Below are 24,610 nucleotides of genomic sequence, written 5' to 3'. Positions count from 1 at the left end.
ACATAACAGTAACAAACCTATCTATAACATGTTAACACACATAATATGTTTTACGGAAAATGATTTCCAAGACAAAAAATTTCCATGAGAAGAGTGGCGTTGTTTTAAATTTTTGGAAGTCCCTGTTTAATCTCTGGTTTAATAGAAGACATCTGGGTTCTCACATCTGCTTCTGCATTCACATGTTGAGATACATTGTTACAGTGGAAATTTAATGGCCTTTCGAGGATAGATAGATGTAATTTTTTTAATCAAAATAAAAATTCATTTTTCAAATAAATTTGGATGTTCTTCGCTACTACACCAAATCTCAACAAGTGGATAGTTTCTTAAGGGTTAGGTGCAGTGCAAGTTCTGAAAGTGTATCAATGAACATTTTGTATTCTGTTATATTAAAATCCATTAGTCTCTCTTGAACTTTGAATGGATTGTTTTCCTCATGCATAACCTTATGCTAGTCATTGGGAAAATATTTGTTCACTGAGTTATACAAATCTTCCAAATGTTCATTACACAATAGAAAAAACCAGAGTCATTAACATCCCCACTGATCTCATCACAGAAATTTTGGAGTAGTATCAGGAAGCTCTCAAGCTCATGGTGGCTGATAAATTTTCCAAATCCTAATTATCTCTTAAAAGCTTAAGTTTTATTCTTGCCAACAAATATTGTTAGTTGTTTTCTTAAAAGTGACAGATTCACTTTGTTTATTTGCAAGAAAATGTCTGCCAAATTCTCAATCTGAAAAACCATACTTTGTGAGTTGTTTGAAGTAAAAATGGTGTTCCATGAAAAAAGTAGCTAGTTCAGCTTGCAATTCAAACATTTTCACAGTGCTTGTCTTTGAGACAACCATCATTTTAGTATGCAACAGAAATACTGTATGTGTACTTTTTGTTACAGAGGATATTGAAAAGGTGTAATTTCAGGGTTAAGATTTTAATAAAGTGTTTTTCCTCCTTCATCAAGGAACCTCTCAGTGAAGAATTTTTGTGAGTTTTTTTTTTAAGTGCCTGGTGGTGAATAGTATAATGACTACTAATACTGTAAGGTATTAGTGCCTTGATTCCTACTAAGGTGTGAGCAGTTTTACCAACTATTGATTTGTAATATCAGTGTAAACATAAATTCAATGAAAAAAGCATATTTTATAACAGTATTTTATATTACTGTAAAAATAATTTTGATCTTTAGGACCCCTTAAAAAATCTTGGGACCCCAGGGGTCTACAGACCTCATTTCTGTACTAAATAAAATAATCAAACTTTGTCATGGGCATGACAAAGATAATGAATCTGGGTTTTAGTTTTGAGCACTTTGAATAGTGTTAGCCGTTGAAGTACATGTACTATGAAACAGAAAGAAGCATCTTTTAATGAGATACTATTAAAAGTCTGTCTTTGCAGTTATAAAGTCTATATAACCTGACTAGGTAGAGTACTTACAAAGGATGGACACGGGAGACCCTTCTCCCCATGTGGTTATGGAGTGATGTACTTGATTTGTTTCTCTGTTGTGTTTTTTGTCTGTTTTTTAAACAGAAAATCTTACAGGATAGTTCTACTATTTTCTCTTACCCTGTGAAATTGACCTATGAGGTTTTCATGGTGGAATCCCTTCTCACTCCACCTTTTTCAATAAAACTTTGGAAGCCTACCTCAATTCATATATATCAGCAATTTCTACTCCATTTTCTTTTGCCTTTTGTCTTCAAGATTTACTCATAGCTGGATTGTGTGTGTGTTGTGGGGGGTGTGTGTGTATCAGTCTGCTGAGTTTTAAACTTGGTTTTACGTCATCTTCTCTTGATTTGAACAAGCATGTATTGCCCATTGGGATGAATGTGATCTCTTTACATCTTTTTCCCATACTTGGACACCTGATCTATATTAATCATACATCTCTGCTACCAGAACAATCTTCTGCACATTTTTACTACTGCTCTCCCAAAGAATTTACCACGTATCGGTATAACCAGTCCGTGGACACTTGTTTTGATTCACTTAGGGCTTAGTAGTCTTAGTTTTTATCTACTTAGTCTTTTTTTCTTTTGAGGAACCAAAGAATATCTATTCCTTACTCAATAAATTGTTTCATAAATACGGTTATAGGTAGTATTTGTTTACATCTCTTTGAGTTTGTTACACCTGGTACCTTATTCTGTTTATTTTGCCAGCGATATCTCAGTTTTAAGCCAAGTATCCATTCATGCAGGTGACTGTTGTCTTAAAGTTTTAGCTGCATTCCAGTCTTACAGGTCCTTGTAACATTTCTGTTCCAAAGCCAGAATAGTAAGTTTTTAAACTGAGAAAATCCTGTTACCATTCTTACATTGGTTCCCATTCCCACAAACTCAGAGCTTTTCTTGCTACTGGGAGGGGACTAGGGTCTTGATTTTTATTTTCTTACCTGACTTTTCATTTCCAGACTTTTCCTTCCCAGCCTGACTGGGAATGACTAATTACTGCTCAATAGTTGAAAAAGATAGACCAGAACTATGGCCTGTCTTCTGTTTCCTTAGTGTTTTAATTTCTTGTCCTTCTTTATTCCCCTGTCAGCATACCTTGACTATAATTTATTCAGTCATTTAACACATGTTAATTGAGTCCATCCTTGAATCATATAGTTTTATATTTTAAAGGGATTTTAGAAGACATCTGTGTGAACGACCACTTTTTTATGTGTTTGGGAAGTTGAAATCCACACTTGTGGACTGTGAAGCAGCTCATCAGAGGCTTTTTGGGTATAAAAAGAAAGAGCTGTAGCGAGTGTCAGTTGAACTTTAAAGTTGACTCATCACATAATGCATGCTAGTTTACTCTTCTCAGTCTAGAGAGCTTTGCTGAGACTCTTAAAATTGCTTAATTGGGATTCAAAGTTAGTGTTCCCTATCATCAAATCAACGACACATGTTCTGTAAAAACAGTTCATTGTTTTGTGAAAACCACAAGGTATTGTGGGCTAAACAAAAATGGGTGATGGGTTGGAATTTACACACAGGCCAGGGTTTGTAAACCCCTGATATAGATCACAGTTGAATCAAATGATTGACATTAGAAGTCTCAGTTGCTAATGAAAACTTGGTTTGATATACCATTTGCCTATGCTTTTATATAAGTCAGTATTTATAAAGGATAGCTGGTCCTAATAAGCATTATGCATAATAAGTTCTTAAATATTTCTTAATGAGGTGGACTCATTTATTTTCCCTTTTCCTAATTCCTGGAGATGTCCATCTGAGGTCTGACAGTTTTAAAAATCCTCTCATGCACTTGTAAGCCTATTTAAAAATGCTTTATTAAAAATCACTATGTGATCTGGTACTCTCTTAGCCGGCAAGATTTACATGTAATACTCTGTGTACTTGTACTGACTCAAATCATTGAAGTTTAAAAGTGAAAGAGACTACTGTCTGCTTCACTTTCCTCATTTTCTAGATGAGGAAACAGGCCCAGAAGATTTGTCTAAAAGCATACAGGATACCTGAGATCTTATTTGTCTCTCATGTTATCTTTAATTTACACGAGAGCTCTGGATTCCAATGGAAAAGGAAAGGAAAAGCAATTTAGAAGTTTATCCCTTCTCAGTTATACTTTAAATTCTTAAGATTCACCAACTTTGTTGACCATTAATCTGATAACAAAACAAATAAAGCAACAACAACCAAAAGAAAAAATTCTAACAGCACAAAAATTGCCTACAACTACATACTTCAGAGATACTGCAGGTTCGGTCAGACCACTATAATAAAACGAGTCACGTGAATTTTTTGGTTTCCCGGTGCATATAAAATTTACCTTTATACAATACCTTAGTCCATTAAGTGTGTGATAATAGCATTATGTCTTAACAGATACATACCTTAATTTAAAAAATACTTTATTGCTAATAAATACCATCATTTTGACAATGCAGGGTTGCCACAGACCTTCAGTTTGTAAAAAAAAAAAAAAACCCAAAACACTTCAGGACAATAAAACGAGGTATGCCTGTGTTAAAAAAAATAAGAAATCAACGTTTATGTAAAATATACATATTGCCAGGTACACTCTTAGTAAAATTATCTGAAAGATGCTCATGTGCCCAAATTGGAAGGTAAAAGTCAGTGCTAGTGCTTGCTAGTTTCCCTTCCCAAACTATCTTGTCTACCTATTTTTTTAAAATTGTATTTGTTTCTCTTGGGTGGGGGTGGGTACTATAGACTTTTTCACTAGACATTATATTCTCATTATTAAAGATACCCTTAAAAAACTTACATAAAAAATGAGATACAGAACTAATTATTTTAAAAGGATATTTTCTCCTTTTTAATAGTATGAGTAAAAATTATCTCATAAGATTGGGTCTTTAAAAATAATAGTTTAAATTCAGCATTTATCCTAATGTCAAGAGTGGTAGAATTTTTGTTTGTTTTAAGGAAATGCACTACTGTGCTTCTCTTTGGACTTAATGTTACAGGCATCCATGAAAAGACATCCTTAAAATGTCTGACAAATAAACCATGGTTGTAGTCCAGGGCTAATGCTCTATGAAATGTATGTCTGCTGTTGTCATTAATGCTTTAAGAAATCAGTCAAATGATTTGGTTTTATTGTACTGGGTTTTATATTTTGTTTTAAATTTGGTTAGTATTAAAATACGCTGAAATACATATTTCAGTTAGAGCTTAATGTTTTTTTCTTGAGATTATGTGTTTCTAAATCCTGATTTGTTGCATTTTATGATTTACAGAAGTAAGTTTTGTAAACATGATTTCATTTAGTCTAATACAATTTTGTGAAACCTTAATTTAACATTGCAAAAGTTCAGAATGTACCTTATACACATTTTAAACTATATTGTGAAAGACTTCAGAACTAAGTCTCAGAATACACCTTCCTTCATTGTACCATATTTTTTGTACACAAAAGTGTTATTACCTAACATTAGTAGGATTTTAATTACTGTTTTTAAGGTAGTGGGGAATTAAGCATAATGCAGTTTTTTTGTGCTGTTCATGAGAGTGTTGCATGGGGAGTGGGTGGAGGAGACAAGCGGGTACTGTGGGGAAGAGGATTATGAAGTGTTAATGCATCCTGTTAATGTCGTCATCTTTGACAATTACAGGACAGGATAGGTTCCTAAAGACAGAGGCAAATTTTCAGAAAGGCAGAGCCTAGCAATCGTGAACTTAACATTGGTAATTTTAAAGTTCTCCAGTGAATGATCAGAGTTTTACAGAATTTGTGATGATAGGTATGTATCAGTTTACTAGGGCTACCATAACACAGTACCCCAGACTGGGTGGCTTATAAAACAATAGAATTTTATTTCCTCGCAGTTCTGGAAGCTGGGCATCCAAGATCAAGGTGCCGGCAGGTTTGGTGTCTCCTGAAGCCTCTCCTTGACTTGCAGGCGGCCGCCTTCTCCTTGCCTCCTCACAGGGCCTTTCCTCGGTGCACATGCATTCCTCGTGTCTCTTCCTCCTCTTAAAAGGACAACAGTCACGTTGAGTTATATTCACATTATTAAAAGTTTACCCTAATGGCTTCATTTTAACATAATCACCTCTTAAAAGACCCCATCTCCAAATAAAGTCATATTCTAAGATACTGGAGGTTGGCCTTCAACGTATGAATTCTAGAGGGGTACAGTTCAGCCGTGAGATGGTAATAACCACCAGTAACTTAGCTAATGGATAAATTGATTTAATTTCTTTCCTCACTCTATTTCATTTCCCTTCCATACACTTTGTTTTGTTGTTGTTAGTTGTCCTAGTTTGGTATTTTTGCAGTGTGTCATGGTTTTAACAAGACAATTTGACAATTTCCTATGATGACCCATGGAGATAGCACGGCAGTGGATGAACTGTTACTTTACTTCACAGGCAGATTGAGAGTTTATATACAACAAATTTTGATACATGATTCTTTGTGAGTTTAGAAGCTGTTATTTAGCAGGGTATTATAAGCAGTTTGTTTGTGACTGTAGTGGTGGCTGACCATTTAGGACTGCCAGTCATATCAAGGTCCATGTAAGCTGTGTAGTGATAACCTGTGCCGTACATATATCCTTGGCAACATATGTCATGGCTTGGAATTAGCAACTTCCTAGGACCTCCTAGTGCTAAGAATTTTGATTCTTTTTATAGTTATTACATTCTTTTACATTATACATTCCATACTTTTTTTTTTCTTCTCTGAGGAGAGTCAGTATAGTATTTGAGTAACATTTCTGAATGCCCAGATCTGTATATAGACGTGTAATTCTCATGTGTCGGTGCTATTGCGTTAAAATGAGGAATATAACACTGGAGAGGAAATTATATAATGTGTGTGTGACCTAGCCCCATACATAGCATGTAGCAGCTACTCAATAAATGCAAATAGTCTCCTGTTTCATTTTCCTTATCAAATTAATGAGAAGCAGTGTACACACAGATGGGAGCAAAGGCAACTTGGTGTGCTGCAGACATTTTGAATTAAAAGGAAAATCAGTTCTTCCAACACTGTGCCTATTACAGAAACCTGTAAGCCACCCACATTTTACATCCTTCACCTGTCTGCACCCCCAGCCTCAGGGTGTATGCTTTCATAATTTTCTGTATTTTTTCTTATCTAAGTTGGAGTTAAGTGTTCTCTATCTTCCCAGCAAGATCTGGTCCTGGCATTGGGTAGCCATGTCTGTAGCATCTGTCATAGTGCCTTACACATTGGAAGTGCTCATCCAGTTTTAAACGAGTGAATAAAATAAATCTGTCAGAAAAGTAGTACTTTAGTGCATTTTCCCCCCATAGGCTTTGTTAATTCATCACCATTGTAGTGTTTACTTTTCACTTGTCATTGCCCCATCCTCACAAATGTGTCTAGTCAGCATTTGTTTGGGTTGGTTTGTCACCCCAAAGTAATACAAGTAACTGGAAGTTTGACCTTCCTGTGTGAAGGGAACGGAACCAGAGGTACCGCTTTCCATGAGCAGTGAATTGTAATATTATACTCTGGAGCATTTCTGCTGGGATGTCCTGTTTTACCTCTAGTATAACACATATAAAGTGTGACTCCCCAGAGGCCTGTGCTCTCTAGGCAGTCCGTTTCTATAGTAAGTCTTTTCACTTTCTAGTCTGGAAGCAACTGGGAATTTTTGGATTCCCACCCCCCCTCTCCACTCCTTATCTCTCCAAATATAGTCTGTCACTGACTTTAGTCACTTTCTTGTTTTAAAACATTTCTTGGGTTGTCTGCTCTCTTTAGGTTGCAACTGACAAATCTTCACTGGATTATACAGTAAAATTCATTTTTGACTTCTTCAAAATACTGTGGTAAATTAACTTCAGATAGTATTTGATCCAGTTGCACAATAGATATTCAATGTCATCAAGGACACAGTTTCTCTTGTCTCTGCTCTGCCCTCCTTCTCTTTCTCTCTGATAGCTCTGTTCTAACCTCAGTGATGCACATTCATCCCAGGCTTCACAGAGTGCCCTTGTTGCCTGCCCACTCCTGTGAAAGGAGGAGGTTGACTTTCATAGAAACCAGCACACGTCTTCTAATGTTTCACTTACTGGGAGTGATTGAGTTGGGACACGTGGGGTATGGTGTGAGTCTGTGGAGGAGGAATGTCAGCCCTAAACCAAAGATATGATTTGCTGGTTGGCTTAAGCAAATAAATGCCTTCCTTTGGACCAGGAGGTCCATCCCATTTAAACCACAGGGCTGAGAATGGAATAGGTCTCCAAATGGAAGGCAGTAGTAGTAAAGTAGTACTGTCTTTCGCAGATAGTGTCAGTGAATGCTACAAGAGGCAAGCCACAGTTTTCTTCATCTTGCGAATTATGGTCACCCCATGTCTCAGCTGCTGAGTTCCAGAGAAGCCTGAGTCATTCTTTCTGCTAGATGGACTCCCAACATATCAATCACCTTGGGCCCCTGTGGGTCATTAATGTTTATTTGGAAGGGTATCCCAACATGTCCAGGGTTACATTGTTTGATAATTATTTGTCAATATTAAAACAACTGTTATTTTAACATCAGAGTTCTTTTAGCAGCTTTTAATATTGTTGCTCTTTTTTTCAACTATTAAGACAGCTATGGCCAGTAGTTGTAGATACTGTATTTAAAGATACAGTTTCTCTTTTGTCACCAATTTTGATAATATTGAGTATTATTTTTAACTGTTTGCTAATGTTATGGCCAACATGTTTTTGTTGTTGCTGTTGTTGTTTATTATTGGTTAAGTTGAACATTTTCCTACTGTTTCAGCTTGAGGGGTCCTGAATTGGTTGTCTTTTGAGTGGATCTAATTTGTTGGTATTCATTAAGAATCACAATAGCTATTTAGCTATTCCCTTTGTCCGGTAATTTACTTGTAGGGACTTTTCCTGATCTAGAGGACTATTCATAAATGTACACCTACCAAAAAGAAATGGAAGAAAAAACAACTTTAAGCATAAATAGTCTTATAGGAGACTTAGAATAGTGAAAATTTAGAATCATCTAAATGTTGAACAAAGCAAAAGTGAAACTAATGTGTCTGTTATGGGATACTATGCCACCACTGTACATTTTGGACTAAATTATTTTTGTAAGATAAAGAAATTTTGATCGTGCATTTGATTTTGGATAATGCAAAGGTTTTCAGACCTCTAAATGGTGTGTTGTAAGCAGGAGATTTAAGAATATCTTTATTGGTTTTTTTTCTCTCTGTCCATAAGTTTTACTGTTTTTTCAATCTTGTAAATTTAAAATAATGTGATTTAGGATAATAGTTGGGCTCTGGTATGCTCCAGAAATGGTATCAGAAAAGAATATAGTGTCTGTCCTATTTGAGGCCAAAGGTAGAAATGTGCTAGATGTGTAGAAGAACAAACGAGGAGATGGTTAATACTTGGAGCAGTTATTATCCAGTTTGTGAATGCTGAACTCAGTTTTGTGGTGCTGAAAATGCCGTACATGTTCAGTTGAAGGAATCGTAGCTGAATTGCATCAGCAGTCCTGTTTTTGTAATATTTGCTAGATTGTTGTCTATAAAGTCTTGAAGTAAAATATTTCATACTAAACATTTAAAATATTAAGTGTGCTTTTAAATATAAACACTTGGCTAAATATTGGTTAAGATTGTAATTTTTGGTTTTACTTCTGGCTACTTTAATATAGCTGTGGGTCTTGAATTAAGTAATTGATTGCCTGTAACTGATGGAAGTTTTGAATAAAAGCTTTTATGATTTTACAAGCTGTTTCTGAGACTTAGGAAAGTACAAAGGTATTTAATTTTTTTTTTTTTTAGAACTCAGTCATTTACTATTTAAGGATGAATAGGTATGATCCAGCAGAATATACAAATAAAATGCTTTGTGATTTTAGGACGTTTTGGTTTATTTTGGATATCTTGTTTAAGAGTCCATCAGCTCCTTGAGGGCAGGACTTATTTTACACATAGTAACCTCTACCAGGCGTGACATTGAGGGCTGGACCTCTTTGGTATAGGGTAAAGATTGGATGAGTGTCTCACTGTTGTTTTGTGACCTTGTTTAAGGGTAGTTGTTCTGAAAGATACCACGATGGAGGAAGTACAGTGGTAAGGTTTTTATGTGCACCCTGAAAATCGGTGATAGCTGGTATGAGTATCTGGTCTTCACCTGGGGCAGATGAAGACTACATCATATTATAGATGTATAAACAAATCAAAATGGACCAGTTCTGCAAAGCTATGGTGAGTCCATTAATGAAAGTGGTGGCATTTTCTTTAATTTTGCTCTCTGGCATACAGGTTTTTTAAGGTGTTTTGAAAGTGAATACTGGAGTTTTCAAGCAGGGAATGTCTTAATGTTTGTTTGTTTGTTCAGTGGAGTATAATTGCTTTACAGGGTTGTGTTAGTTTCTGAAATGTTGTCTAATTTCCTGTTCTTTTCAGGTGACCTTTTGATGTTAGAATTTAAACAGACCAGTTTCATAGGAAAGCATATTCTAGAATTAAATGTCTTTGAAAGTGGATAAACTCAGGTCTTTACAGAGTCTATGTAATTTTATTGCTACTGTGACTGAAACTTTTAATGCAGGATTGCATTGACTTTGCTGGGGTTTTTTTTTTTTTTCTCTTTTCAAGGACACATTTGTATGTTTCTCTTCACTGAAAAACTGTCAATTCTGCAAGGCTTGGGACAACTTAATTTCGTCTATCTATTCCTAGCTCTTAGCACAGTGCTTTTGTCCATCCTAGGGATATACTTGGTATAAGGGAAAACAATAATGTTCTTTCTCTCCAGGAATATAAGAGCTAGCTGAAGTAGGACTAGAGCTAGAATAACCCTTTTGAAATTTGAACAATTTACCCTTTTCCCTTTAAAAAAAAATTTGGTTCTGTAACTTTTGGTTACAGAAACTAATCTGGTACCATGATCAATGTAATAAACCCATTCATAGCAATTTGAACAGATAAGAACTTTCCTGTTCTTCTTGTTTAGTGTTTCTTGTTGACTTTAAAAAATATACCACCAATAATATGTATTTATTATGGGAATTTTTATAGATAATAATCTATATCATTTTGACTTGTGTTTTTCTTTGCCCTGGAATATATTAGGTGATGCAGAAGCACCCATGATCACTGCTTTAAGTTGGGACATTTTGGTGACCTTTGCTTACTGGAACCAGGCCTTGTTGAAAATTTTTACATAGGTACTTCAGTGCCATTATTCATTATTTGAATATTGGACTGAATGATATATTAGAGAAAAAGAATACTTACTCTGTTTTCTTTACCAGTCTTTTACTAGAATTCCACTTAACCAATCTCATTTTGGGAAATCCTCTTCATCAAGCAGTGACTCATTGTTCCCCTGACAAACAGATACCTATGATTGGTCAAGTTGTGATTTAATTTCTTATAATGATAAAATGGGTGGTGTGGTTTTATTTTTTAAATCATTCAGTCAACAGGCTTTCAAAATTGACTATTGAGTACCTACTACGTGTGCCGAGCACATTATTACACATTACTGTGGGTCAGGATAGAATTGAGCAAGATGTCCTCCAGAGCACAGATCATCTGCTGTGCCACAGGGACATCTAGACAAGGAGTCTTGAGCCACAATTATAGGAGTATTTACCTTTATCATTCTGTTAAGTGTGATGCATATGTGTATCACATTCAGGTGACTAATTATAGTATTTGAGTTAAATCGGGGCGGGGGTGAGGTGCATTTTTCTTCACATGAAGGTGGTCATTACTTTTCCTCCATGGTTTCTCATCTCAGTAAATGAAGTACTACTCATCCAGATGTCCTAAAAGATTCTTCCCTTTTCCTGAACTCTGTGTCCAGTCAATCACCCTTGAGTCTGCTTCCTAAATATCTTTGGAATCCTAGTATTTCTCTTCAGCTCTAATGCCACAGTCCAGGTTTTTAGGTTACTCCAGCACCCTCCTAACTTGGCTACCTTTCCTTCTAGTCTGTTCTTCGTATTAGAATTCTGGATGATCTTTTTAAAATGTAAATGTGGTCATTCCCCCTCCCTGCTTAAAACCTTTTAGGGCATTACTTTTCTCTTAAGTGATGGTTTCAAGGCCCCTCTCAAGCCTTGCTTCATGTTTTCTTTCTTTTTCTTCCCCCAGCCCTTCCACCGACTGTTGCTGCTCACTGGATTGCTTCTGTTCCTTGCCTTCCTCCCCAAATATTCATGTTCTCATTCTCCTCCCATCTATCCTTCAGGTCTGCTGTTGGGCTCTGAACAGGAAAAGTTTGCTGACCTTTTCTTTAAATCCCTTCTGTGACATGAGAACGGATAAATATAATTAGGACATATTTAAATTATGTTTCAGTTTCCTTCTTTCCCTCCTTCTGAGAATATCATTTGAGTTTTCAGAACTGTACTCTAGTACTGGAGATGTATTTCCAGACTACTAAGATTGGTTAGGGCTTCCTCTGTGTATTTCCAAGGGGGAATTGTTATTACCTCCTTGTTTGTCTTTCTTTTTTTCTGAGATAAGCTCGATGAGTGTTTAGTCACCAGGTTTTCCATAATTTACAGCAATAGCAGTTCCTGTCACATAGTAGCCTGCTCAAGTGCTTATTAATTTGTGATTTTTAAATATACTCTTAACCCTGCATCGTAAGAGATTCATGATGCGGCAGAACAATCAGCATAGGCCAATGATTAGTTACCCTTTTACACTGAATAGATGTCAGTATATCCTTTTTTTAAACAAGGGACCAAGAAGCTATAGTCTGTGGGCCAAGTCTGGCCCACTAACCTTTTATAAGGACCACAAACTAAAAAAGGTTTTTAAATAAGTGCTGAAAAAGAAATCAAAAGAAAAATATTTTATGACACAACAGTGTCACATGAAATTCATGTTTTAGTGTTGCTAAATGAAGTTTTATTGGAACATGGTTTCTGGTTTTGCACTACAACTGCAGATTGAGTAGTTGTAACAGTGACTGTATGACTGCCAAAGCCTAACGTATTTACTGTTGGGCTCTGTACAGGAAAAGTTTGCTGACCTTTTCTTTAAATCCCTTCTGTGATATGAGAACGGATAAATATAATTAGGACATATTTAAGTTATGTCTCAGTTTCCTTCTTTCCCTCCTTCTGAGAATATCATTTGAGTTTTCAGAACTGTACTCTAACCTCTCTGCCTTATGCATTCCTAGAGCTTTTTGAAACTTGAACATTGCAGCTTAGATGTTGAGAAGTTAGAGACTTCATGTTCTACTGAATTACGTAGACAAAACCAGCATGGATGGCTCATCCCTCTTCCAGTAGTCTAAAATCAGTCTTTTCCTAAATAATATTCTGATTCTTAAAATATACTGTTTTTTTTACAGTTAAGGAGAAAAAAGGAATGACTTTTTATGCTATTTGATATAATCATTAAAATATGATGCCAAAGGCCCTTTTGTAAATTTTGAATCATTTTTGCCAATATGTTGCAGAAAAAGAGACCCAGCCGTGTTTTGGTTGTATAATCTATTACTAATTATTGGAAGTAACTATATTTGTTAGGGTTTATTAATAGGCAATATCTAACCTTCATTTTACACTATTTAATAAAATCATATGGTTTTTACAACATTGTTTACATTTTGTTTAAAATATTTTATTGAGAAAATACTTAATTAACTTTGTTTTATTTTTAGGGTTATATCCTGTGTTGTGACCTCATGGTTTAAGTGGGAATAAAGATGAGTATAAGCAGTGATGAGGTCAACTTCTTGGTATATAGATACTTGCAAGAGTCAGGTGAGTACTTTCATAAAGTAAATAGGCCTCAAATTATTTTAATATTCTCAAAATAACTTTTTATGCATTTGAAATTTGTACCAGTCCAAACTGTTGAACTTTGTATGTTTCCTTAATGTCTGGACTGCCATTTTAAAGCTATGTGTTACTGCATGGTTTAACTCTCTGACTCTTTCAAATATGTTGGAATCATCTCAGGCAAACATTTGTAACAAGTGGTTTGGCTTTCACTGTTCAAAGACCATTTTTGTAATTTGTAATGAAGTGAGATTATTGCACACGGTTGGTAGGAACATACAAATTCTCAGATACCATCAATTTGATAATGTATATTCAGAATCCTCAGCTTAATGTTACTGGTCCTGATTGCAGTTAGCATGTCAAAAGGTAAATTAGCCATATTTTTTCGTAATGCTTTCATAAGTGTCATCCCAATTGATTAAATGTGTCTTTGACCTGAATTTTACTAATGTATTTCATTGGGGGGTGATTAGTAAATATAAATCATTGAAAGTCATTTGTAATCAGTATTAAGTCAGTGATCTCCCAGTTTTCTAGATAGATTAAGAGGTGTTGTCATAAAACAGAAGGAAAACTATGAGGGAAGATGTGGGATGGATTAGGGGAAAAAAATGTAAAAGTAGAAGAGGGAAAAACTTGGGTTGGATGGGACATAGGATGGTGGAGAAGATGGACTGCAGTGGTAAGTTAGGTTGTTAACATGAGATTGAATCATTTGGTGGTTGAAAAAATGCTGGAGAGGTTGAATTTTAGAAATTATAGTTTAAAGTTATTGAGATGTTTAGTAAGGTACGGTTTGGTATAAAAAGATAATTTTGGTAGTCACTTTTGAGAGGGGATGGAAGGAATAGAGTAGAATGTTGAGCCTTCAATTTTGGTTTGAAACTCTAGTTATTTTTCTTATAGGGCTTAGTTAGTTGTTCTTTCTTAGGCAGGGAATGTAAACAAGGCCTTAGATCTTAGATTCTGCTTGTTGAGATGTTCCCAGCTGCACTCCAGTTCTGAGCTTTTCTCTTGGGCATGGGATTTTCTATTCCCAAGCACCATCACTTCTCCTCTCTGGCTTGGAACAGCTGAGAAAATTATGTCCAACAATGGTAGGGAGGGAAAAAGGGAGAAGAAAGTAAAGTAACCAAGAATGCAGAATAACTTGTTATGAAGCTTTGAAATTAATAGATCTTGTTTTGCTTTGTTTTATTTTCAATTGGTATACTGGTATTGAAGGCATATCCAAGGAGGACATCCATAGAATATCTTGCATAAGATATAATGATTAATAAAGTGGAAATGGTAGTGATTTAATGACTGTTACATACGTAACATGTATGCTCATGTTTAGATATTGTTATATAGTACTTTGGACCATTTGGAAAGAATTTGTTAAGTCAAAATGAACTCTGGTTTTCCTGCCTTTGAATCTGACCACCAGTTAAGCTAGAGCTTTGAGGCCTTAGACACTAAAGCAAAAAACAGTGTGAAACATTAGTACATGGGAAGTATATTGTAATGGCTTGTAGATATGTTGCAAAGGCAGCTATTTAGGTTCAACCATATGAAACTACTGTTTCTGGAGATGAGAAGCAGTTGTAATGCTCAGCAGCATCCTGTGGTTCAGGCTACGCTGAGGTGAAGTAGGGGAAGGTGAAGTTAGAGAGATGAATGAACGCTCAAATCTTATTTCCAAACAGAAAACCACAGGTTGATGTTTTATGTCGCCATAAGAAAATACAGCAAGTGAAAGGGACAGTAAAAGAATACTCTGGATTAATTTCTGAAAGAGTGTCCAGTGATTAAATATTATGAAAAGTCTTAAAGTTGCTTATGTTCTCAGAGGAAATGCTTCTAAATTTCATGCTTTAAGGTATTTTATATTGCAGTAAACGTAAAGCAAGAATAATATTTTTTCACAAAAAACTTTGTATGGTAGACTGATATTTATCGTATTAAGTCTGTGTAATTGTTAACTGTGTTCCTAGTTGTGCTTTGTGTATTCTTTAGAAAACTTTATACTTTGCAGTCGTACTGGTGATGAAGTATGATGTTAAGCCACATCTCTAAAAATGTGAACACCAGTCCCTTTATAAAATTGGTAACTTCCTGTTTACATTATGTTTTATAGGGGAAAATCAGGCTACACTGATGACATTTTTTTTTAAATACAGAAGTGACTTTATTATGGGTTTACATTGTAAAATAAAATTGTCTTCCAGAAAATTAAAATATAAAACAACTTGATAATAGTACATGGTTGCTAATTATTTACAAACTCACTTTAAAAACTCAAAATCGAAGATAGTGCCATTTTTCCCTAAATCTAATTCTAGATCTTGAAATCTTTGATTATGTTGAAACTGTTTTCTCCTGCATGAACTATTAATGCAGAGTTTTCTCGTTCAAATGTCATTTGCTCAGGAAAGGTCACAACATAAATTTGCTTTATAAGCTTGAATGTATAGCACACACATTGGAAAAGCACATGTTTGTTATTCTCAACACTCAGAACTCTGTGTTAGGCAGTGGTTTCCATCAGATTTGCTCTGGCAGTTGTTTCTTAAAAGTCTTTAATTTTTTTGTTTTCTCCACACAGAGGGAGAAATGACACCCCCCTACCCCCTCATATCTCTGCTTCAGAAAGACTCTGAAACTGCAACAACCAAAATGATAACCTACTGAGGAAAAAAGCCCACTCAAATTGATAGGTCCCAAATTCCTTAACTCAGCTATTGCGGACTAATTTTAGGTGTGAATAGCTCATAAGTGTATTCTTTCATGCCAAATAATGTCCGATTTATGATTTTTAAAAACATAATTGCTGTAAATGTGGGCAGTACGCAGCCTTCGTATAGGTTCTGATAGGAATAATTGAGTAAATTTCCCATTTTGCCTTATTAAATTACACATTATCTTATATTGCGTAATGTGGTGAATCTGGTGCTCATTTGAAAAGGAAGGAGGTACTTTTCAGACGAGCTTGTGTTTTGAAGACTGCTGGGGAACGGAATGAGAAGTCAGCATAGTGGTACTTCCAGTTTCCTTTTCTGGCCCCGCCACAGAAAGGATGGACGCAGTAAGAAGGTCCGAGATAGAGGGTGTGTTCCAGGGAGAGGGAAGGGGACCTGGTAACATTGATGACATTTTGACTTTGCTCTGCTGGTGGGTTGACATGCTCCAGGTGGTTCTTAGGCACTAATAAGTTTGAAAGCCACTGGTCTGTGTTAGTTGTAGGACAGTTAGAACTTGACAAGAAAGTGTTGCATGTCCACAATATCTTGAAAGAAAAATTATATTTAGTAAGTATTTGAGCTAAAGTAGAAAGCCTGAAATGTACATACTGAGGTTTGGAGTGTGAGAATATCTCCTAAAGAGGGAGCTGCCCCTAAAGTGGTGTATTTTTATTTGTAGGCAAGGATTAGCAAGAATGATGAGGCATGTTTATGACATAAAGGATACCGTGAGACATTCATTTGAAATTAATTCCAGAGATAAGAGATAGGAAAGAGTTTAAGAAACATCCGTCAACTCAGGACAGGTTTCAGATAGAGCTCGGAATCTAACCCATCTTAACACTTGCCACTTGTGATTCTGATCTCTAATTATACATTAAAATGGCCACTTTCGTAGTGGATTGTAGTTTTTGGAATCACCTAGTCCAGTAATTCCTTCTCTGGGTTGTTTTGGGGATTCAGTATTTATTTATCACCGTAACTTACAAGAATTTCATACTCTTACGGAGAATTAGTTGTTAAATAGCTAAGAAAAAATGTCAGTTACTTTCAGGCCATAGTTATTTCACTTGAAAGATTTAAAACAATGCAGAAGAAAGAATCTTAATATTGCTACCTTCCCTCTAAAAGAGTACTGAATCGGATTAGGAGATAGGAAGAAAAGAAGTATTTACAGCAAAGAAAATGTCTGTGCCAAGACATTCAAAGGGCTGGTTTGTAAAGACCTGCCACAAAGGAAAGTAAAATTTCCTTCCTGCTTGTCTCATTACCTGAAAAGTTCTCAGAAAGTCTAAAAACACCTTATGAAAGTCTTGTTCTTTTTTGATAAATGTGTGATTTAGAAATAATGTTTTCAGTAAGAGCTTCTTATATTCTCTGCAGTGTTTAATGTTGACTGGACTGTGGTATCCATCTCCAGAGGAAATAAAATCACTTAAATTGTTTTAATCTTAAAAACTTTATACTGTGTGCTAAATCTTCTATTATGAATATTATCAGCACTAGAAAATATAACCTGTTAAAAGTACCCCCCCGCCCCCAGATACATAACTTCTCAGAGCTCCCCATTTTCTCATTCATAAAATTTGTTACGTGTTGGAAAGGGACTATAGTGTGATAGCCTCAAATGTTTTATAAACTTCTGTTTGAAATAAACCATCCTTCTCTATTCATTAAAATTAATTAAGAGGAAAGTTTATTTATTGTGGGGTGGTTTTACTGTGTTGGAACTTTTGTCTTTCTTATTTTTATCTCTAGAAAGTTCACCCTAAACATATTACTTCGGTCATCATCATTTTGCACTATTATGAACTAGACTTTTCATATTTAACACATTTCCTGGGGAATAAAATTTGTTATTCTTTTTTTCTTTTGAGATGACTTGGAAATTGAGTGTATTAGACATGTAGTACTGTAAGTAATGATGGATTTGATTCAGTATGCTCCCTTGAATTAGCATTCACCCAAGGCCATTAATAATTTGATTGCCCTAACAACTCCTATCTAGCAACCATATGCAGAATAAGTACTAAGTGGTACATACTATAGTTAGTTGTATATAACAGAACCTGATGCAGTGTTAATTTTAGAAGAGCTAAGCTGGTTTGCATCTGTTAAATTTTCCTTCCCCCCATCTGCTCCCCCTTTGTATCACTTGACTCTCCTGTAGTTATTCACAGGTTTTTTTTTTTTCCCTAAAGAAATTGTTCCTGGCAATTATTTGTGAACTTTGTGGCACCCGTCTTTCTTGTTGCTTTGTTTAAGATGAAATTTTATTTTGCTTAAATTATGTATTTGGTTTAGGGGAGAATTCTGGATTCTAGATTTAACTGTCATCTGTTACATGTTTAGGAACTCAGTAACATATTTATGGTGAACTTGAATGTTGAATGCTATGAAACGGTTGCATCTTATGATTGAAAACTAACTGGAAAATGCAAAAACAACATGTGCTTGTTACTGAGTAATTTTCTAGATTGTGATTCTGAGTACTGTTATTTTTAAAAATCCTCATGTTTTTAGAACTAAGATTCATCTTGCCATGTAGTCTCCTTTTATAAGAAGGTGATGATGTATGTAGGCTTAAAGCATTTGCTTCATGAAAGATCGTCTTGTCTCTACTGCACCCCACTTCTCTCCACTGTTTCCTAATCGTTTCAAAGGGATATTGTGTTTCCTAGGAAATAGGCCATGTACCACACCACTTCTTCTGACATGATGCTTACTTAAAATGTTATATTTGCTTTTAAGATCACACATCAAACACACACTTAATTTGGAAATCTAAACATGATCATAGTGGGCACAAACTAATCTGAATGTTTATATATAACGTTAAGGTTCTGACTTACAACACCAAAGAGCCCATTCATTTGTCTTTTTCATTTAGTGACTTTGTATTAACCCGGACAACGGGCAGTAAAATATCAGCAATAAAATGACAGTGTGGTTTCTCTTGACTCAGAACTGGGCTAGATAAACATTCCTTCCTACATATGCCCTGCTGGTGCCATTTATAAACAGATTTTTACAGCAGCGGGATGGAGTTAGGCTAAACTGGCTATCAGTAATGTGCCTCTAGCCGGGAAGCATGGGAGTGAGGGGAGCTCAGCATCTGGTATATCCACCGTGAGTCTTTCTTTCAGTTTTTATGAGTAGATGGTCAGTTACAAGAGTGTAAGTAGGTATATAGTTTTGCTTTATAATAAAATAAAATATGCAGTAACATTGATTTGACACACGGAGTTGTTTTACACATGACTCCTTAGCAACAAACAGCAAGCAGTTGTCATAAATGCTGGTAATTACTATACTTTTATACTTCCAAATCAGTTTTTCTCCTCTTTTTTGTAAGCTGACTATTTTTTTGCTGATAAAGGAAATTCCTATTACACATTCCTACTGACATACTTGTTAAAAGACAAAGGTCCTTTAATAGTTGCCAAACAGAGAACTTGTTCAATCTTGATAGTAATCTTTTTGTTTTTTTTAGGAATAGCCAGCGTAGCAAGGGTATAAGGAAACATATAAATTGCTGATGGCATTATAAATTTGTACAATTTTTTGGAAAAGCAATTTGGCAATCATGAACTTCCTTTAAAATGTTGATGTCCCCTTCTACTTTTGAGGGACTCCATCCTAAGGAGAAAAACATGTATATATATATATATATATATCAAAAGCCTATACACATAGATATTTGAGGTAAGAGTCTTTTTAAATAGTGAATATTGGGAAAGTCCAAATGACCAGCCATAGGATGAATAATTTACTAGCTAAGTACATTTATTGGCTGAATATTATGATAATAAAATTATTTCAGAAAATATAATTCATATCAAATGTTCATAGTTATATATATACTTTAAGGGCACAAAACTGTATAGCCAGTGTACTGTGCTGGAAAGAAGGAAATAAAACCTTTTTTTTTTTTTTTTTTTTTTTTTTGCGGTACGCGGGCCTCTCACTATTGCGGCCTCTCCCATTGTGGAGCACAGGCTCCGGACGCGCAGGCTTAGCGGCCATGGGTCACGGGCCCAGCCGCTCCGCGGCATGTGGGATCTTCCCGGACCGGGGCATGAACCCGTGTCCCCTGAATCGGCGGGCGGACTCCCAACCACTGCACCACCAGGGAAGCCTGGAAATAAAAACTTTTAACAGTTGTATTTGAGTTTTGGTATTGTAATTTTTTTTTCTTCTTCTTCCCTTTTTTTTAAGTGCTAGGTCTAACTCTTCAACATACAAGGTCCCCTATAGCATTTTTTCCTCTACTTCTTTTTACCTTTTCTAAAACCTTTAAGCATTTAAGTAGGGAATTTTTTATAGTAAACAAAGCTCTGGGTCTGTAGGACAGAATTGGAAACAGATTTGGGGGCAAGGGAGTGTTATGGTGATGGAAGCAGGGATATAACTTTCTGGGCTTTTCTGACCAGAAGCTTAAAAAGGACCTTGGATAAATCAGATTTTGCTTCCAGACCAGGGCACTGTGCTGTGATAGTAGTTAAGCTTTACATTTCCCCAACACCCCCTTGTTCAGACACCCTACACCATAACCGTGTTCAAGGCCCCGTTTCATGGTCCTGTATTCTCAATTTGCAAAGGAGACAGGCTCTAGAAGACTTGACTTCCCTTTGAGAATATAATCCCTGTCATGCCAAGGGAAAGCACTCCTGAAACAAGCAATATGTAGAAAATGGTTGTCTTGTGACCTCATTTCTTACATGGGAACAGTGCATGGTCTCAAGGGTAACTCCACATAGACCCCCTACCACTGCTGGTCTTTATCACTGAATGTAACTGAATTACTGTATACTGAACTTCGTGGTTTTCAGCCTTACTCCTCTCTGGAATTCCTTTTCTACCTTCCAAATCTTAATCACGCTAGTGAATGTGTAGAATATTTGATTACAATATCTTTATACAGAGTATTATTTATATCATTTGCTTCTACCCCTGGAAACAAGGGATGCTGTATTAGGCAAGCAGGCTAGACTTCAGCATTTCACAGATTTAAGTTGATCCTTTTTGCCTTTTACCATGTAGATCAAAAGTTGTCCCTGAAAAAGTATTACCTGCATATATATTTACAGATAAGTGCAAATAAATATATTTTGGCATAACCCTGGTTCAGGTTTTAGTTTCTCAAGGGAGATTTAAGTTGTATGTTTTTCCTAGATGCATAGATTTCCTGATGTGCTAAGATAAATTACAGTAGAATTGCATTCTGACTTAACAAATGTTTTTTGAGCACTGGTATAATTAGGTGACATCTAGTTTCCCAGAACTGAAAGATTACTAGACATAAACCCCATCCTCAGGCAGCCAGTCTGTTAGTCATATACATACACACAACCCGTATAGATGCTATACATATACAAGTTATAGGATTAGCATAGAAGAGAATGATCAGCCCTGGAGCAGCAGAAGGAAGGACTTCACCTCTATTCACATAGGTGAAAAGAGCACAGGAACGCGTAAGGCCCAAAGGCATGAGGTAGCACAATATATTCTAGGTGTTACCTTGTAGTTGGCAGTCACTTGAATTTAATGTGCATTGGGAAGAGTGGGAGGGTGGGATTGGGGAGATGAGCCTGGAGAGATGGGTAGGGTCAAGATTACAAAAGTAACTGTGTGCCACACTTAGGAGTTTGGCCTTGATTATGAAGGCCAAAAGGATCATTGAAAGTACTCAGGAAAGGAGTGGTATGATCAGTTTTTTTGGTTTGTTTTTAAACATACTTTGTTTTTTAAAATTTATTTATTTATTTTTGGCTGTGTTGGGTCTTCGTTGCTGCACGTGGGCTTTCTCTAGTTGCGGCGAGCAGGGGCTCCTCTTCTTTGCGGTGCGTGGGCTTCTCATTGCGGTGGCTTCTCTTGTTGCAGAGCACGGGCTCTAGGCACGCGGGCTTCAGTAGCTGTGGCTCACAGGCTCTAGAGCGCAGGCTCAGTAGTTGTGGCGCACGGGCTTAGTTGCTCCGCGGCATGTGGGATCTTCCCGGACCAGGGATCAAACCCGTGTCTCCTTCATTGGCAGGTGGATTCTTAACCACTGCTCCACCAGGGAAGCCCAGCATGATCAGTTTTTGTTTTACAAGTAGTAGTCTGGCTATGGTGTAGCAAGCGTACTGGACTGGGGAACAGAGGAAAGGAACTTATGACAGCAGTAGTCCAGGCAGAGGATGATGGGGGACTAAATTCCACATTCTGGCACAAAAGGAAAGCTGATGACAGGGACCAGAGAGGGAGGATTGATAGGATTTGGCAAAATGGTGGAATGCCAGGGGCTGAGGTGGAAGTTAGGATGACCTTCAGGTATAGCAAAGTAAGGTGAGACATTTCTAAGGAAAAAGAAGTTTTAGGGAGGGGAAGAAGAAGAGTAGTTTTTTTTGGGTTTTTTTGGTTTTTTTTGTTTTTGCGGTACGTGGGCCTCTCACTGCTGTGGCCTCTCCCGCTGCGGAGCGCAGGCTCAGCGGCCATGGCTCATGGGCCCAGCCGCTCCGCGGCATGTGGGATCTTCCCGGACCGGGGTACGAACCCGTGTCCCCTGCATCGGCTGGCGGACTCTCAACCACTGCGCCACCAGGGAAGCCCAGAAGAGTAGTTTTGAACATAATGATTTTAAGCTGTCGTGTAATGCTGTAACTAGAAATAAAAAGTTACAGCTGAGTTCAGCATGTATTTACAGCAGAGCATTTAAGTATGGACCTTCTTTAGGGTAAACATTAGCAATAAGTGCCAAAACTGTGCTAATGGCCGCTTTAGGGTTGTTTTCTTGCTATTTGAGAACATTCTAAGCACATACGTAATAACTTGAGATGGCAGTGAGTACCTGACCTCACAAAAAAAATTGGGGATATAGGCAACATTCCAGCCAAAAATTGACATCGTTCTACCTGCAACTCTTAGGATATTCTTTGACATAAGTTTGGACTCTACCATCTAATTAAACAGGGTTAAGTGTAATTCATGATTATTTAAATTGTACTTAGGAGTTGGAGTACAGAAATCATAGACTCTGCTACAATTTAGAAGGCTTATGAAGATCAAAATAACTTGCTAACAAAGTGTCTTAATGTTTCATGCACTACTGATGCCACTTTCTAATACTCTGAGATGAAACAAGAACAATGATGCAGTCTTTTATTTTCTGTCAATAAACAGGAGCTCGCTCTGCCTTAACTTTATCCTTGACCATATTCGAACTGTTCGGTAGGACTGGGAGAACGCCGTGGTGACGGCCATGGTCCCTGAATGAATCCTTATTGTCTATGTAACTGTTTTCACACTTGCTAATTCAGATAATAAAGTAATAAAAGTATATGTGTGTGCATGGTATAGGCCCTCTGTAAGTGATATCATCTATCTTGAAGTCTTTTTAAATCCCTAAGCCACTAGGCTGTTTAGATTTATTTTTCTATTTATGATCTACTGCAGAATTTATTTGGGGAGGGATATGAAATTGAGAACAGGAGTCTCCAACCTCACTGCTCATGGATTTCACTGCTGTATCTCTCACCCTTTCTCCCCATCCTTCCCAGTCTTTTTTCTCAGCTTCCTATCCTGGTGATCTGGAGTCTACTCACGCTCAAGTAGTTGTGGGTTTCCTGACAGGGACAATGCAAAATGGTGCATTTTTTATTTGTATGTTTCTTAGCCTTCCTTGTGAGCTCAGGTTAAGTTGCAGACTGTACATGCGTTTAATAATGATCTTGTCTGTGGGCGAAATCAAGAAGTCAAAATTCAAGTCTTAAAGGTAACATCTTTTTACTTCTCACTATGGGTATTTACAGGAATGGTTAGGTGTCCCAAAGAGGTAAGGAAGGAGCACCCCTAAGGAAAATCAACCTTGGTGTACTTTGGCTCTCTATTAACCAATTAAAGTTTCTCCTAGCCACATGCTATTTGTGAGCCCACAGTATTTTATTATAGACTGTTCGTAAGTGCCACAAGGAGCCTGAGAGTGGGAGCACAAAATGGAAAAAGACGTGGACTAATTAAGCACTAAACAGCTAGGATAGACAGGCTAGATAACACGTTATATGGATTAAATTAGTTTAACCAAGACCAAATAAGCCCATGTTCGTTTATTTAGTATGAAACTTTCTTAACATTCTGTACAGATGTAGAATTGAATTATTTAAAATACATTAATGACAGTTACTATTTAATGATAAGCTCTGCAGAGGATGATAATGTTGGTAAAGAAAATAACCACCCTTGGGCCTATCAGTTTACTAGAATTTTACTTTTGAATTAGGACTTGACTTTAGTTACAAAAAATCAAGGCCAGCGTAAAGAGATTTTTGTTATGTGAATGTTTTGGTTTATGTATTTCAAATTAAAATTAAAGAATTGTTGGACAATCAAATTGGATTTTCACTTGCCAACTCTTCATTTTCTAAAACTTTCATTTAGATGGGTTATTACTAAGTAGCAAAGAATTAGTAACATTTTTTTAACACTTAATCATACATACAATGAAATTTAAGCATACAAATTATTCTTTATTAAATTTCAGTTTTCATTCCTTATATTAGTTTGCTTTTAATTTCCTAGGTAGTTTTTAAAAATAACCTGCAAAGTAGTGAATTTATAAGGTGTGTGATGATTTATATGTAGAAATTTAAATATACTACAGAAATATTAAAT

At 36.3% G+C, this 24,610-nt stretch overlaps 1 protein-coding gene across 5 annotated transcripts in view; it reads left to right on the top strand.

The window, feature by feature from the left end:
- TBL1XR1 (TBL1X/Y related 1) overlaps positions 1-24,610 on the top strand; it is a 187,788-nt gene that overhangs the window by 132,766 nt on the left and 30,412 nt on the right. For 4 of the 5 annotated variants that reach the window (XM_079921944.1, XM_079921946.1, XM_079921945.1 and 1 more), the window contains one exon: positions 13,115-13,217. In XM_079921944.1, coding sequence (XP_079778070.1) covers positions 13,160-13,217 — 58 coding nt within the window. In that variant the 5' untranslated portion in view covers positions 13,115-13,159. Of the gene's footprint in view, positions 1-10,416; positions 13,218-24,610 lie in introns of those variants that run through there. The other variant, XM_079921947.1, reaches the window with a different exon arrangement.

Source organism: Stenella coeruleoalba (genome assembly GCF_951394435.1).
Source record: "Stenella coeruleoalba genome assembly, chromosome: 5".
In the NCBI taxonomy this organism is placed as follows: Eukaryota; Metazoa; Chordata; class Mammalia; order Artiodactyla; family Delphinidae; genus Stenella; species Stenella coeruleoalba.
This window is presented reverse-complemented; position numbering and strand designations above follow the sequence as displayed.